The sequence below is a fragment of the Lissotriton vulgaris genome, chromosome 6 (assembly GCF_964263255.1).
Source record: "Lissotriton vulgaris chromosome 6, aLisVul1.2, whole genome shotgun sequence".
NCBI classification, from domain to species: domain Eukaryota; kingdom Metazoa; phylum Chordata; class Amphibia; order Caudata; family Salamandridae; genus Lissotriton; species Lissotriton vulgaris.
The window spans coordinates 540,742,404-540,758,343 of record NC_141694.1 but is presented as its reverse complement, the minus strand read 5'-3'; the positions used below and the strand labels follow the sequence as shown (position 1 = coordinate 540,758,343).

Genomic DNA, 15,940 nt, shown 5'->3' with positions numbered 1-15,940 from the left:
ACACTAATCTCCAAGAGGACAATCAGAAACTTGATTTTGTATTTTGCGTTCTGCCTGAAGGTCGGCTACAGGACACTGGTCTGAGGGCTTCCGAGGAGTGTATGAAGGGCCGCCGGCTCCGGAGAACCTTCACCCCCACGAGCAAGTATTTGGTGTGGGGAATGGGACAGGCACTCTGCTAAGTTGGGGGCCGGGCGGTTGTGTGTCCGTATAGCAGGGGGGCAGGGAGGGGGGTTGTTCAGGGTATTGAGGGGGTTCCTGGTTTTTTGTTTTGTTTGACTCAAGGAAATAATGTGCAGCACGAAGAACTGAATACTCAGATGGGTATATACCGAACACTATGGCAAGCAGATATTGAAATGTACAAGCTAGACCTGATAGGTATGCAATGGCACACAACTCACAATCAGGTACTCTAATTGAGGACCCATGAATGGGTCCAATATCTCCATTACAAGTGATGTCCTGGAATGTGAGGGGCTTAGGGGACAAGATAAAGAGGGGGCTGGTCCTGCAGGGTATTAAGAGACTAAATCCGGATCTAATTCTTGTTCAGGAGACACATCTAGTGGGGACGGCGAGTAAAGCACTGGACAGACGTGGATATAGTATGATAGTGCACTCGGACTTTACCTCCGGGTCTCGAGGAACGGGTATTCTAATGAGAAAGGCGTCCCGCTTTATACTGCATTCCACGAGAGCCGATGAGTATGGCCGTTTTGCAGTGGTGATTGGGCAATTGGAAGGCAAACCACTCAACGTTGTCTCTGTTTATATTCCACCAGCACTGCACATGACCACTCTACCCGAGCTGGGAAAATTACTGTTAGATCTTCCGGAAAGGTGACCTAGTAGTGGGAGGAGACTTCAACGCAGTGGCACACAACAGACAGGATAGGTTCCCGACCCGAACGCACACACCTGGTCCGTCCCGTTTTCAAGAATTTATCGAGGCGCAAGGGCTGCTGGATGTCTGGCGGCACCTCAATCTTCAATCTTGAGGGCCGACAATACACTTACTACTCTGCAACTCATAATAGTCTGTCCCGCATAGATTACTTTCTCACACTAGGGGACGGTCACCTTACAATTAGTGATGTGCAGATTAGACCCCGGGGTATCTCGGACCATTCCCCCCTAACACTAAACATCTCATGTTCGGGGAGAGTTCGCAAACGGTTATATCCAATTTATCCGGGATATATTAAGGTACCATATGTCCGGAAGGAATTAAAAAAGGCGACCCGGCATTACTTTGCAGAGAATACTGGTTCGGTGTCGTCCCCCACTACCCTATGGGAAGCATACAAAACAGTTTTGAGAGGTCATGCCATTGCAACAATAACAGGGCATAAGCGCACGCAACAACGGGAGCTGAGGGATCTAGAACTGAACCTTGAAGCAGCAAACACGGCACACATGGAGCACCCAACAGAGGACACACTACACACACCTAATCTATGCCAACAAGCACATACTGATCATATACGACAACAAACGATGGAGAATATAACAGCGACGGAGACTAGAGTATACGATATAGGAGACAAGGCCAGTAAACTATTGGCGTGGCTAGATAAGAGAAAAGAGGGTAGCAGGGCCATACTGCAAATGGCAGACCCGAGTGGGAAGCTGCACTCGCACCCATCAGAAATAATTGATATCCTCGCTGACCATTTTCAGGGAGTATATACTCCGGAAAGGGAAGTCATGGCAAGTGCTGCGACGCTGGCCCTCCACACGGTGCACACCCCGACTCTACCCCAAAACGTGGTGGATGAACTGGAGGCGGACCTGATGGTACAAGAGATTCAGGCAGCATTCAATACACTGCACACAGGGAAAGCGGTAGGCCCCAATGGTATCCCGATTGAATGGTACCAAACGTTGACAGACACACTAAGCGAGCCGTTGTTGGATATGCTCAAGGATAGATTGGAGCGGGGGGTCCTGCCCTTGGATCAACAGATGACCACTGTTGTTGCCATCCCGAAACCGGGTAAGCCTCCTGCCGAATGTACATCATACCGGCCAATCTCGCTACTCAATGCGGAAGCCAAGATATTGGCGAAAACATTGGCTACCAGATTGATGCCTCACCTATCCCTCCTGATCCATCCAGACCAATCCGGTTTTATGCCTCATAGGAGCACAGCACTGAACCTCCGGCGAGTACATGGCGCACTGGCGCGGGCCCCCTTATTGACGGAACCAGCAGTCATTCTTTCGTTAGACGCCAGGATGGCGTTCAACTTAGTAGAGTGGCCATACCTTTTCGCAGTCCTGGCACACATGGGCTTCGGCCCTAAATTTACTGCATGGATAAAACTCTTATACACAGAACCTGTCGCACATGTGACGGCCAATGGACACATTTCACGAGAAATACCGTTGGCTAGAGGAACGAGGCAGGGCTGCCCGCTCTCCCCCTTGCTGTTTGCGCTAGTTCTGGAGCCACTAGCAACTGTCATTAGAGATACTCCATTACTGAAAGGGGTGAGTTGGGGGGAGCACTGAGAGGATAGAGTCTCCCTCTACGCTGATGACATGTTGATGTACCTGTCCGACCTAGCCGCTGGTATCCCTATATTGCTTGAATTATGCAATACACATGGTATCCACTCTGGTTACACCATAAATTGGTCGAAATCGATTATTTATGAACTTAAGGGTCCTCTGCCACATATACCCAGCGAATTCCAATTGACTATTGCAGACCCCTCGTTTAAATACTTAGGAATTTACGGCACCCGAGACTCCTCGATCTATTTTACTCAGAATATGTTACCTCCACTCACTCGCTTAAAGGCAGATGCAAGATACTGGACAAATTTACCATTGACACTTCTAGGTAGAGCGGCTTTATTTAAAATGAAGTCACTTCCACGTTTCTTGTACATATTGGAGAATACACTGACCCTAGTCCCACCCTCGTATTTTAAGAAGGTGACAGCAGTCCTTTCAGGTTTGTTATGGGGAGAATGCCCGCCTCGGGGGGCACACATAAAACTTAACCGGGGATGGTATGACGGTGGGATAGCGCTGCCAAATATACAGTTGTATTACTGGGCGTCCCAACTCAAGGTGATAAACCAGTGGATCCACGCACCACCCAGCTTATTTGGCGGACAGAACGCAGCTAGGCACACACAGTCTACTGGCGCCATTATATAACAAAAGTCTAATGGCAAACCTGATAGGCCCGACAAAGCATACGATAATACTTTGGCACAAGGCGCAGACTAGATTAAAATGGGGGGACGTAATAACTAAACTTACACCTCTGTGGGATACTAAATCACTGGGGTGTTTGAGATATAGTAAGGGATTCACCCAATGGGACAATATAGGAATTTCTACAGTGGGAGACTTATGGACGAGTACTGGTATGATCCCATTCTCCCTCTTACAACAACAATATGACTTAGGACCTACTGAGACATATAGGTATATACAGATAAGACATGCATTAATGACAGCCATAGAGCCAGGGACAAAGATCCCCGAATCATCACCGTTGGAGGACCGCCTGCTCACTGATTATATGCAAACGGGGGCTACATCACTCACTTATCGAAAGCTGCTAAACAATCTACCTGATCCATTAACTAAATTACGGGATAAATGGGAGGAGGAGTTGGGGGAAATGGATGAAACGGACTGGAATGCCGCATTGGCATCCGCGAGAGAGGCATGAGTGTCGGCCCGCTTCCGATTGGTACAATTTAAAATACTGCACAGAGTGTATTACACCAGAACTACTCTATACAGAATACACAGGTCTGATCACCCAAACTGCTTGAGAGGCTGTGGAGAGGAAGGAACACTCCTGCACACACTTTGGGGATGCCCGATCATTAGCGAATACTGGAAGCGAATCATGAGGACCATTTCACAAACACTGGAAGTATCACTCACACCGGACCCGAGGGTCTGTTTATTGTATATATGGGGGAAGACAGATCTAACACGACAGGGGCAACAGTGGGTAGTGATAGGAGCGATGACGGCCAAGTGCGACATAGCGCAAAAATGGGGGGCGGCGGACGCACCAACATTGGCACAATGGTGCAAACACATGGATAGATTGATGGTAACCGAGCGAGCAGTTTATAAGATAAGAGCTAACCCTCGCAAATGGAACAGGATATGGTTACCCTGGAATAAGTATAGGGGTGACCTGTGTGAACCTTTACCGGAAGAAGGAGATGATAGCTCTGATGAAGAGAATGAGTTGGAAAACGGATACATACCCGTTGACGGGATACTGGGAGGGATACGGGTGTGGAAGAGGGAGATATTTTGAGAAACCCACAAGAAAAGATACAGTATAATACATCGGTAAAACCCACTGATATAGATGATTGACCGTATATAGATGTCCTGATATATTGTTTATTGTTCCTAATGAGTCTATGGTTATGTTCCAAAAAAAAAAAAGTTAACAAAAGTAAGACTATTAATTCTTTACTCATTGAAGGAATGTCTTGCGCACAATGTTCTTAAATGCTGCTGGACCGGAAGGTTGTCGGCTAAATAGCTGTGTACTCCAAGCATCGAAATGAATATGGAGTGGAAACTGTCATCTACACATGCAAATGATGTAATGTGCAATTGACAACTGTTAATAAAGTCTTACAAAAAAAAAGTGGGGCAATTGGTTCAGTTGGCCAACCCAGTCAGGTTATGTGGTCATGAGGGAAGGGGGAGATAGATGAGGGCCCGGAGCACAGGTCAAGAATGTGGGCATCAGGGTGCGAGAGTGTAGCCCGTAGGTGCGGGGTATTGATAAATACGGTCCAAGAGAGGACGTGTGGCCATGAGTAGAAGGGATGGGCAGGTGGGGGCCCGAAGGCCAGGCCATAAAAGTAGGGAGGTTGTGATGGCCCCACCTCACATACGAGCGCCAAGGTATGAGGAGGGGATCCGTGGCGCCGAGGGGTGAAGGGTTAATGCTGCTTTGGCAATAGGGAGAAGAGGCGCGTTGGGCAGCAGGGGCAGGGCTGTGTCTAGGAGTAGTGGCATGTGGAGCGCACACAAGGGATGAGGTTAACATACTGTAGTTCCAGAAGACGTGCAAAAATGCACAACGTTGCTCAGGGGAGGTCCGGTATAATTTGTAGAAAGTGACCTCGGGGGTCCACGGGGTAGAAGGTGTGGGAATGCAATGCCGGGGTCTTAGATAGGGAGGAGAGGTAGGTAAGGAGTGGCCTGTGTAATGTTTGGGGACATCGGGAGGAAAGGCTACGTGCAACAACTCACAATTGGCTTGAAAGGAGGGCACCAGCTCAGAGCCCCGAGCTGGACACGGGAGAAGATTACGTCTTGGCAGGGTCTTGCTTGAAGGATCCCCTTGTCGGGGATGAAATTCCGATACCTAAAGTGTGGGGGGGGGGTGAGGTTAAAACATGACTACAGGGGACCGTTGGAAGTTAAGTGACAGTGAGAGGAATCACTATATTAAAAAACTCACTATGGGGGCGAAACGCGAACATGAACAAGAACAAACTACCACATCAATACCTCGGAGAAAGACAAACCAGGAACAGGCTTTACCAATGGGGCCCCACAATGAACATAACAACCCCCCCATGAGCCGGTTCCTCCCACTCCAGTGGTCAACACTACCGCAACCACACAAGATCAACAACTCGACCGTGCTCCTCCCACACTGGCAGTCGACAATCTCCCAACAACATCCAAACCACAACTCATTCCCATCTTCAACCTCTCCTGCCATACCCTTTCCAGTGACGAAACCAGCTTACTGAGCAGAGGCCTCAGCTTTGTGCCCACTGAACGCAGTAATTTATTCGAACTTCAAACCCAATTACTCCAATTCTTCTGACGTATTAGAATCAGACAATTCTTCAAGGACAGTACGGACTCTAACTCAACAGCCAGATCCATCTTTCACCCTCCATCTACCTTCAATCCCTCATCTTCAGCAATGATACTCTCCTTGGAGAGACTGGTTCTCCGCGAGGTAGCGGACTTTCAAAAACAGTTCGAATACGTCCTCTACAACCTCCGCCTATCCGAAAAACAAGCCCTGCAACAACTAAAGGAACAAACGAATGTAGTCATCAAACCAGCGGACAAGGGCGGGGGGATTGTAGTGATGAACCTAGACCAATATGACACTGAAATGAAAAGACAACTCTCTAACCCACTCCACTGCCACAAACTATCCAGAGACCCATTACCAGAATTAAAGACCAAGATCCAACTCATAACTAACCAAGCAAAACTGGATGGGATTATCACACACAAGGAATATATGTTTCTGAATAACCAACACCCCCGTACCCCTGCTATCTATGTCCTCCCGAAGATTCACAAGGACAGTACCCACCCCCCTGGATGACCGATTGTCTCAGGGTGTGGGAGTTTGTCCCAAACACAGAAACTTACATCAGGGACAGCATGGACCTCTTCAAAACCAGAGAGGACCGGCCATTCGACCCCAACACAGAACTTATGGTGGGTCTCGACATCGAGTCCCTCTATGCCAGAGGTCTTCAATCTGTGTGGCGCGACCCCCAGGGGGGCTGTGGAGGCATGGAAATGGGGTCGTGCTCTTCATTTGTAAAAAGAAAACGGCCCAGACGATTAGTAAAAATTATTTCCTGTGCTGGGAAATCGTGGCAAGGCAAACTGCTAATGATGCATTTCTACCGATATGTTGCTGGTCTGAAAGAAATGCAAATGTGCACAATGCGTTAATCTGCAAATGTAAAGAATTTGCAGATTAACTCGTGCACATTTGCATTTCTTTCAGGCCAGCAGCACACTGGCAGAAAGGTGTGTTTAGCTCTCTGCCTGGCTTGATTTCTCAGGACAAGAGAGTGCTATTTCAGTAAATTGATCAAATCACTTGAAACTTTTTGAGTGGTAGAGCTGCGAAGTGCTTGTGTTTAATTGTCTTTGTATTTACATAGTGCTTTCTACCCCTGAGAATGTGTTGAAGGGACACTTATGTAAAAAAAGAATTGCATTAAATATGGTCTGGATGTTACTAAAATTTATGGGCGTTATTTACAATGAAATGGTGTAAGACAGCTCCGCAAATATTTTTGCTGCGCTGCCCCACACCAATGCAAAAGAGCAGGAATGGACTATATTTATAAGATAAGGTGCCCTCTTGTCCTTTCTGCCGGTGCACAATTTGGTGCCCAGCGCCAATGCAGGCACCTTTGCACCATGGTAAAAGGGCTTCTGCATTGTTGGCATGATTGATTTTGTGCAATAACAACCCATGGAGGCTTTTTCCTCTTTCTATGTGCGCTAAACATAGAAAGATGAAACAATTGAGGTGAAATAAAGATATTTCTCCTCGTTGTGCATCCCCAGGGGCAGCTTACAGTTTTGACTCATCCTTAGGTTTACAGATCCTTGTAAATCTGGGAATGTGTCAAAACCCAAGGGAAAACCCACCGCAATGCCCTGATGAAGTGTAAGGCAACGCATCGAATTGCGCTGCGTTGCCGTACAACATATCTAGGAGGCCCTGAAAAGCCAGGCAAAGTGACTTCGCAAAGCCTCATAGATATGGGTCTGCATTCTGTGCAACAAGAGCGTCATAAAAAATTACGCACCTGCAGCGCAATGGGCTTATAAATAAGCCCCTATATTTTGGAAGCAACCCATATATTTTGGAAGCACCATTTTATAGTAAAACATTTTGCACATTTTATAGTGGTCCATCTTGTACTGTGTGTAATGCAAGTATAAAATAATGACTTACATATTCACAGTTCTTTCTGTCACCGGTTGTGACCTCATTGCACTAAAAATACACAGGTCATTATTCTCCACTGCACCAACCATGATTTAATTCTGTGGCTCTCTGGTTTCACACAGACCTTTGCAGTGCATTAACGAATAGAGGTTTCACAAATAATTATAGAGCATTTCCCACTGAGTAACAACTTCTTAAAATGTATTTAGTATTCATTGAAGCTGCCTGTTATTTTATATGTAGCTACCTCACGGCGAAAGACCTATAAAATATACGTATGTTTTAATTATGATAAATGAGGTTTAGCTACCTCCGGTTACATGCAGCTGTAAATGCCAAGCCGTTAGCATCCCATGAAATATAGTATAGTTTTCCTCAAATGTCATGCAATAAAGTATCAGCCCGTGCATTGCCGCTGTTATACCAAGGGCCACTGGAATTATGTGATTGTGCTGCCGCAGCAATTTTAGCATAATTATAGATTTGCCGCATTTGCCACATAATCCATCATCTGCCGCATAATCTGCTGATTTAAAAAAAAAATTATTTACTCAAAAGATTCAAATGTTACTAAAAGGAGCAACAGGTGTTGCCGCTCTGTAGGCCTTTTGTGAAGCTGTACTGGTCACATTTTTGTTGTTTATTTCAATATTTGGGTGTTAAACTGGTACTTATGAGGTGCAACCATGTTCTAGAACTTTTTTTGTCGGGAGGGGGTCCTTATGCCTAAAACATTTTGATGGGGGGGGGTCTCGGCATCACAAAGTTTGAAGACCACTCCTCTATGCCAACATTCCTCATGAGGAGGGACTCGTAGTCATCAAGAATATGCTAGAATCCAGACCACGATGACACATATACTCACCCCCATAAACCCATACCAGACACGAATACTTCTTTGGCGAAGATACATTGACGATATTCTGTTGCTGTGGGCAGGTGACTGACGCATTGAGTAACTTCTTGGAATGGCTCAATAACTCCCCACCTCAAATTTACCATGGAGTACAGAACCAACGATCTCCCTTTTCTTGACGTCACTATCCACGCAGAGGATGGTTTGATCGGTGACTGCCCTGTTCCGCAAGCCCACAGAATGCAACACACAGCTCCACTACTCGAGCTACCACCCAAGGTCTCAAGGATGGACTTCCCTCTGGTCAGTTTTTACATATACGTAGAAATTGCAAATGGCGAAAGGACTATTTCAAAGAGTCAGACATCTTGTAGAACAAACTGATTTCAAAGGGTTACCCTGCACGACTTGTGAAACAGGCACGCAAAAGGGCATGGTACTGCCACCGAGACTATCTATTAACCCCACAAGCCAAAAGACCCAACACCCACATTCCATTTGTCACCAAGTTCAGCCTTTCAAGCAACCAAGTTAAGAAAATCATCACCCGCAACTGGCAGATTCTCAGGACACAACCTCCATTGTTGAACCTCCATTGTTCTCCTACCAGCGCGGACAAAACCTTGCCAATCCCCTTGTACATGCGATTACATGGCAGACCGAACCCACAAAACCTAACTCACTCACAGCAGCTTGGGGACTGCCTCCAGTGATTGGACACTATCGTTGCCAATCCTGCATTGTATGTGAACTGACCCACAACACCAAAGAGTTCAAACATAACAACAAGACCTATCCTTTGAAAACTCTCACGAATTGCAGATCTCAAAATATGATCTACGCGATCCGCTGCCCCTGTGACCTGCTGTATATCGGACAAACGACGCAGATGATCAAACAAAGGATAACCCAACATAAGAGCAGAATCCATTGCAAGATCCTGACCGCACCACTAGTGTCCCACTATGTCGAAAAAAAAACACACTGAACTTGAAATGACCTGGCAGGTGATTGAACAACCAGTGTTGACCCTCAGAGGCGGCAATCTCCAAAGCCTCTTAAATCGCAGAGAGTGTAAATGGATTACTATCTGTGACTCAGTACACAATGGGTTAAACACACTTGAGGATGGAACAGTACCATCTGAATTGAATACGCCTTCCGTTCCTCCACCCTTCATTACCATACCTTATGGAAGTACACCTGGCGCTAGCCCACGTCCTTTCCTGGCTACCCATTGATGTCCTTCTCTACCCAGGTGCCTGGACCAATACCAGACTGTCGGTATTACCATCCCCCGTCCAGATCTCTCTACCCCCACTTTCCTCTTGATCAACCAACACCGGATCCTTCCGGTTATATCCCTATATGTGAACTATCCCATGCATCGGCCCTTCCAGCCATAGCCCTCCAGGGGCTGGTTCCTGGACCTGATCCTTAGTCCTACATGTCCCACCCTGCACTATCTGACACCTTGTTTAACCATGGATAATTGACCTTCTTTGTATACACAAATTACCATGTGTAACCTCAATTGTTCAATTATGTGCCTTTACATTATTCCCAGAATCCTCTTCAACGATTGTATTATTATTAGATCTCTGATGTTTTAAGTATTGGCTGTTGTCACCGATTTCTCACTCCGTTAATCAGCCATTCCTTCTGATCACGTCCTACATCGGCAATTACTGCCATTACTTCATACTGCACGAACACTGGCTCCCCTTGGGAACCAATGCCCAGACCTGCGTTCTGCACATGCGTGCCTTAAACTCCCATGAGACTCCCCGCATTCCCTTCTTGCTTGCCATACCTGCCCCGCTTTGCCACGCCCCCGACTGCCTCGCTGCATTTTGGGCCACGCCCATCACTGAAGTATCTGAAACCACTCTCACTCCTCTCTCGCCACCCCTGCTACCCAACACAGATTCCTGCAACTCAGCTGCCCGCGAACCACGTCCCAGGCCCTCGTACTTAGACGGCTGTCGTCCCTACCTTCGAGGTAAGCATAAAGCACATCTGAGAGTGACCTTATGTCCCTACTGGGGTCCCCCATAGTCAGCCGTTACCTTTTCCCCTCTCCCACATTTTAGGTTTCGGAAATCATTCCCAGGCGAGGGGATCCTTCTCACACGACCCCACCTTCAGGATTTCATACCCTGCCAAGACGTTTTCTTCTCCCGTGGCCAGCTCGGGGCTCCGAGCTCCTGCCCTCGTTTCACGCCCACAGTGAGTTTTTTAATATATCGATTCTTCCCGCTGTCACTTAACTTCCAACGGTCCCCCGCAGTCATGTTTTAACCTCCCCCCTCTCCCACACTTTAGGTATGGGAATTTCATACCCGACGAGGGGATCCTTCTCGAAAGACCCTGCCTTCAGGAAATCATACCCTGCCAAGACGTTCTCTTCTCCTGAGGCCTGCTCGGGGCTCCGAGCTCCTGCCCTCCTTTCCCGCCTATTGTGAGTTGTTGCACGCAGCCTTTCCTCCTGCTGTCCCCTAACATTAAACAGGCCACTCCTTACCTACCTTACCTCCCTATCTAGGACCCCGGCATCGCATTTCCATACCTTCTACCCCTTGGACCCCCTAGGTCACTTTCTACAAATTATACCGGACCTCGCCTGCGCAACGTTGTGCATTCACGCACGTCTTCTGGAACTACAGTACGTTAACCTCATCCCTTTTGCGCGCTCTACGGGCCACTACTCCTAGCCACAGCCTTCCCCCTGCTGCCCAACCGCGCCTCTTCTCCCTATTGCCATAGCAGCATTAACCCTTCACCCCTCGCCGCCACGAATCCCCTCCTCATACCCTGATGCTCGCATGTGAGGTGGGGCCATCGCCCATCCCTACTTTTATGGCCTGGCCTTCGGGCCCCCACCAGCCCATCCCTTCTACTCATGGCCACACGTCCTACTTGGGACCGGCCCCTTTTATCAATACCCCGCACCTACGGGCTACACTCTCGCACCCCTGGTGCCCACATTCTTGACCTGTCCTACTGGCCCTCATCTACCTCCCCCTTTCCTCATGACCACATGACCTGACGTGGTTGGCCAACTGAACCAATTGCCCCACTCCTTGATTCTCTTCCGCCATGGGCGATCCCACAACCTGCCTACCGACTGTGGTCACGACATGGTCAGCACACCAATTGCCTTGTCTTACCTCGACACTCCTGGACCCCTTGTCCCTCGCCTTCCCAGCCCTTCGACCTTTCACGTACCGACTCCTCCTAATCCGCATGCCCTCCACTCTACCAGCCACACCGCCTCCCCGGTCCGCCACCCCGTCCTCACTGTTTCTCTTCTCCCCATACAGCACAACCCGGACCTGATGAAGATCCTGATTAAATAGGATCGAAACGCCGCGACCCTTCTACAGCACGACTTATGTCGCACCCTCAACTTTGGTTCTCAAGCCGAACAACCATCACTCACTGATCGAGGAAGAACCATTGTCTTTGTACATATTGTTTTTTTCACACTGTCACCTTGCGTCCTTCACTGTATTCACCCACTTGTCACTCGCGCCGTCACTCTTTGCTTCACTATCACTAGTGCACAAAGCTCCCTTGGATTGCCTCCGCATTTTGTGCTTGCAGTGCTGTTCCAACTGTCTTGTATGAAATGTTTTTTCCAAATATATGATGCTATATGCGCTTTCTAAAAACTGAAGTTGATAGTCTCTCCCCCTTATTTCCTGTGTTCTCATAATGTCATATATTTTTATTTGTCCCTCTTACTGAATCCGGTTGAGATATTGTTGTTAAAATACCCATTCCTCCAACATCACATAGCAACTGTAGTGTTGTGAGTTTTTGTCCTCGGACTCCCACCTGTCCACTTTAACAATGTGATAATATAATCCTGCCCATAATGGACAACAGCAATTTTGTTTCAATTTTCTACTTGTTGTCATTGGTGGCAACAGTTCTGTCAATAATTAGGTTTATACATCTATGTGAGTCATGTATCACTATTATGCCTGGATATTTTAGTTCTCTTGCCATTGGAATGCCCGATTTCATGCCGGTAACTTAAGCCTTACTTCCCAGTCAATATAGTCTAGATTTATTCTGGTAGACCAGAGACTATGCTGAATTCTTTTAGTATCTGCAGAACTGTTTGTAAGGAGGTGGTTAGCTTTATAGCGTTTTCTGTATACTTTGAAATTTCATGCATAGTGTCCCCCATCCCAATTTTCCAGCCTTGCAGGCTTTTCCTATTATTCGGGCGCCATTGCCTGAGCGAAAAGTAATGGCAACAGGTGACATCCCTGTGCTTTTTCAGTATCCAAGGCCACTAATGTATATGTATCCTCTAAATTGATTAAAGAGTAATGTAGTTGTGATAATCTTTGTTGTTTATGTTTTGTATTATGTTTTGGTATAAATCCCTTTTGATTAGAATGTATCAAGTCTGTAAGCACTGGCAATATACACTTGGCTAATGCACCACTAAGTATCTTGGTGTCAATTGGGATAATCAAAAGCAAGCTGTAATCTTGAGGATGTTTGTTTTTAAGACTACATCTATTCATTCTTCCTTCATAATTTTCCCGAAAGGGATCAGTCGCTAGGGATTCATTATAGACCTCCAATAGTTTATCAAGTAGGATTGTAGAGTATTCTTTATACATTTATGTTTTCTCTTTTTTCATGTGTTTTAGCATGGTTGCCAGTTCTTCTTTAGTGAGCGAGACTTCTATTATTGACCTTTATTCCATTATCAATTGCAGCAGATTTTAAAGATAGGCATCACGTTTTTGTGGATCTATCATTTTATTTGGCTTCTACTCGTTTCTGAGGAAATCTGATAATATCTGATTTATTCCCACCTGGGTATTATTTACCATTGCCACATTGTTTCCCATTTCTCAAATGGGCTGCTGTTTTCGTTCTATATTTAGTAGCCTTGCAAATATCCTCCTTAATCTATTCCTCTCCCTGTACAGTATCTGTCTAAATGAAGTGTAGGAGTATTTGTGTGAACTTTCAAATTCTTCTTTATATTCCTGTTTCTTGGCATATAGCGTTCAAGTAAATTTCTGATTGCTCACCACCACTTGCTGAAGTGCTGCACCCTGCCTTTGAATCTTATCTTTTTCGATCTAGATCTAGCTACTCACTCCAAATATCATCCCTATGCAGGCCTTTCTCGTTGTTACGGATATATGATGTTACCACGCGCGCGTTACCACGACCTACCATTACAACGCGGTTGTAACAACGCAAGTCGTTACAACGACTTGCGTTGGGGGGGGCGCAAATTTAAAAAATTTAATTTACTATTCCAACACCAGTCCCCGTGGATAGTAGGGAAGGTGTTGGGATAGTAAATTAAATGATTTACTATCCTCGAGCGCCCCCCATAGCAATTCGTTGTAACAACTTTTGTTGTTACAACCGCGTGGTAATGGTAGGTCGTGGTAACACGCGCGTTGTAAGCGTTGCATACCCGTTGTTACTTTCATTACATCCAATATTATTGCTCTTGTGGAAGCTGTAGTTCAGTATTATGGTTAGAGTTAGTCATATCTTGTTGGCATACAGTGTCTGTGGCGGCTTAGCTTTTAGTCACCTTGTAGAGACCATTTTCTGGTATGGTGCCATATATAAGGCAACAATAGAGTGAATGGTCTGATCGCAGTCTTCCCAGATAATTTGCATCCAAACAACTTTGGGCCAACTATCTAACACAAATATATAATCAGTCCTACTGTAAGAGTTGTGTGGGAGTTGAATGCATGAGAATGCTTTATCTTTCGGGTGACGCTCCGTCTACATATCTACCAAATCTGATGTTGCTATCAGGTCTGTAATCTGTGTTGATGATATAATTATGCCATCTATCGCAGGTGGGTATCTGTCCAAGTTGTACAGTCTTCAATTTCCCTAATTATTAGAGGGGTTCCAACTTTTAAAAAGCAAAAATGTCTTCACACCACTATCCAGTGCCCTTAGTAATGTTAAGCACCTATATTAAGGAGTACTTACTACTGTATGATAAAATGGCTATAACAGCAAACCTACGAATTATTCTCAGTCTCACAAGCTTTTAGGAAATACAAATATGTTCCAACACATATAAACAATTGAGTGATTGCTGCGATTACTGTGTCCACCACAAAGCTGGATGTGCTGAAGGCATTAACCCCTCCCATGCTTATGAAGCCCTCAGCTCATCATGAGCACAGCTCCTCTGTGAGTCATGACGAGCTGAGCTTGTCACGAGCACAGCGACGCCGTGGACCCCCCTCCCCCCGCACCGTGGAATAATTACCATCGCGGCCAAGGGGTTAAAGATCCCTGCTGCTGGGCAGCCTGGCAAAGTGAAAATATCCTATTCAATTTCTTGTTCACTTTTAATTTCTACATTTCACATATAATGGTAGAATAAGGATTGAAGATGGTACCCTAACAGGTGAATCTTATCTCTCCAAGTTAGTTTTTCAAAATATGTTTATGCTGGTATGTCTCAAACATGATACTAATACTGAATCAATAATGTGTGATAATATACTAATGCAGCACAAATGGCATCAATAGTTAATGATGTAGCTTTTTGTTGTACCTTAAAAGATTCATATGTTGCTTGAATTTCTTTAAGTTCCTCACAGAACCAGTCAAACACCATCACATAGCATTCGCCGATCATTGGCTGAATTCCTTGACGATGGCTAACTGCAGAAAACCTGGATAGGGAACAAAGCATAAGAACTGTACAGTAGTGCTTTAAATAAGATCAGCCGCAAGAGGGGTGTCATCTGTGGCCCTCAAGTTTGAAAGTACATTTTTACCAGGCACACAAAACAAACAAGGCTTAAGATCGCATGCATATGGAGATTACGTAATAAAGTGTCTCCGCAAGAACTAATTAATCAATGTCATGTAAGAGGTCAATACTTGTAACTGAAAGTGGACACCACTGAAGGAGAAAGGAAAATGCTGCTTACCATGTAAGCATCTGTTCTTAGCATGTAGTGCTGTATATGCACACGCTTAGCATACTCCTGCCATTTAGTGTTGGACGTTTGCAAGCTGTTTGTCTTCGAGTCATGAGGTATGATTTGACTCCTCCTCTTGTACCTTGCGCATGAGCACCGACTCACTGTGCGATTGTTTTCCACACATTGGGTGAGAGAATTTATGGATTATGAACAAACAGTAGGGTGCATAAAGTGAATGTACAGTGGAAAATAATGTGATATGCAACAAAAATACATGCTTCTGGGGAAGAGGGTGAGTGCATGTGAATCTACAGCATTAAAAGCTATGAACAGATGCTTACACAGTAACTAGCTTTTCCGTTCGTAGCATGTGTGGCTGTAGATATGCAT

At 45.9% G+C, this 15,940-nt stretch overlaps 1 protein-coding gene across 1 annotated transcript in view; it reads right to left on the bottom strand.

Annotated features, from left to right (window-relative positions):
* The window catches only part of LOC147707531 (dynein axonemal heavy chain 5-like), a 1,425,553-nt gene that overhangs the window by 1,169,688 nt on the left and 239,925 nt on the right, over positions 1-15,940 (bottom strand). Inside the window, exon 12 of the mRNA XM_086925656.1 lies at positions 15,175-15,295. Within this exon, the coding sequence (XP_086781782.1) occupies positions 15,175-15,295 (121 nt within the window). The remainder of the gene's footprint in view (positions 1-15,174; positions 15,296-15,940) is intronic.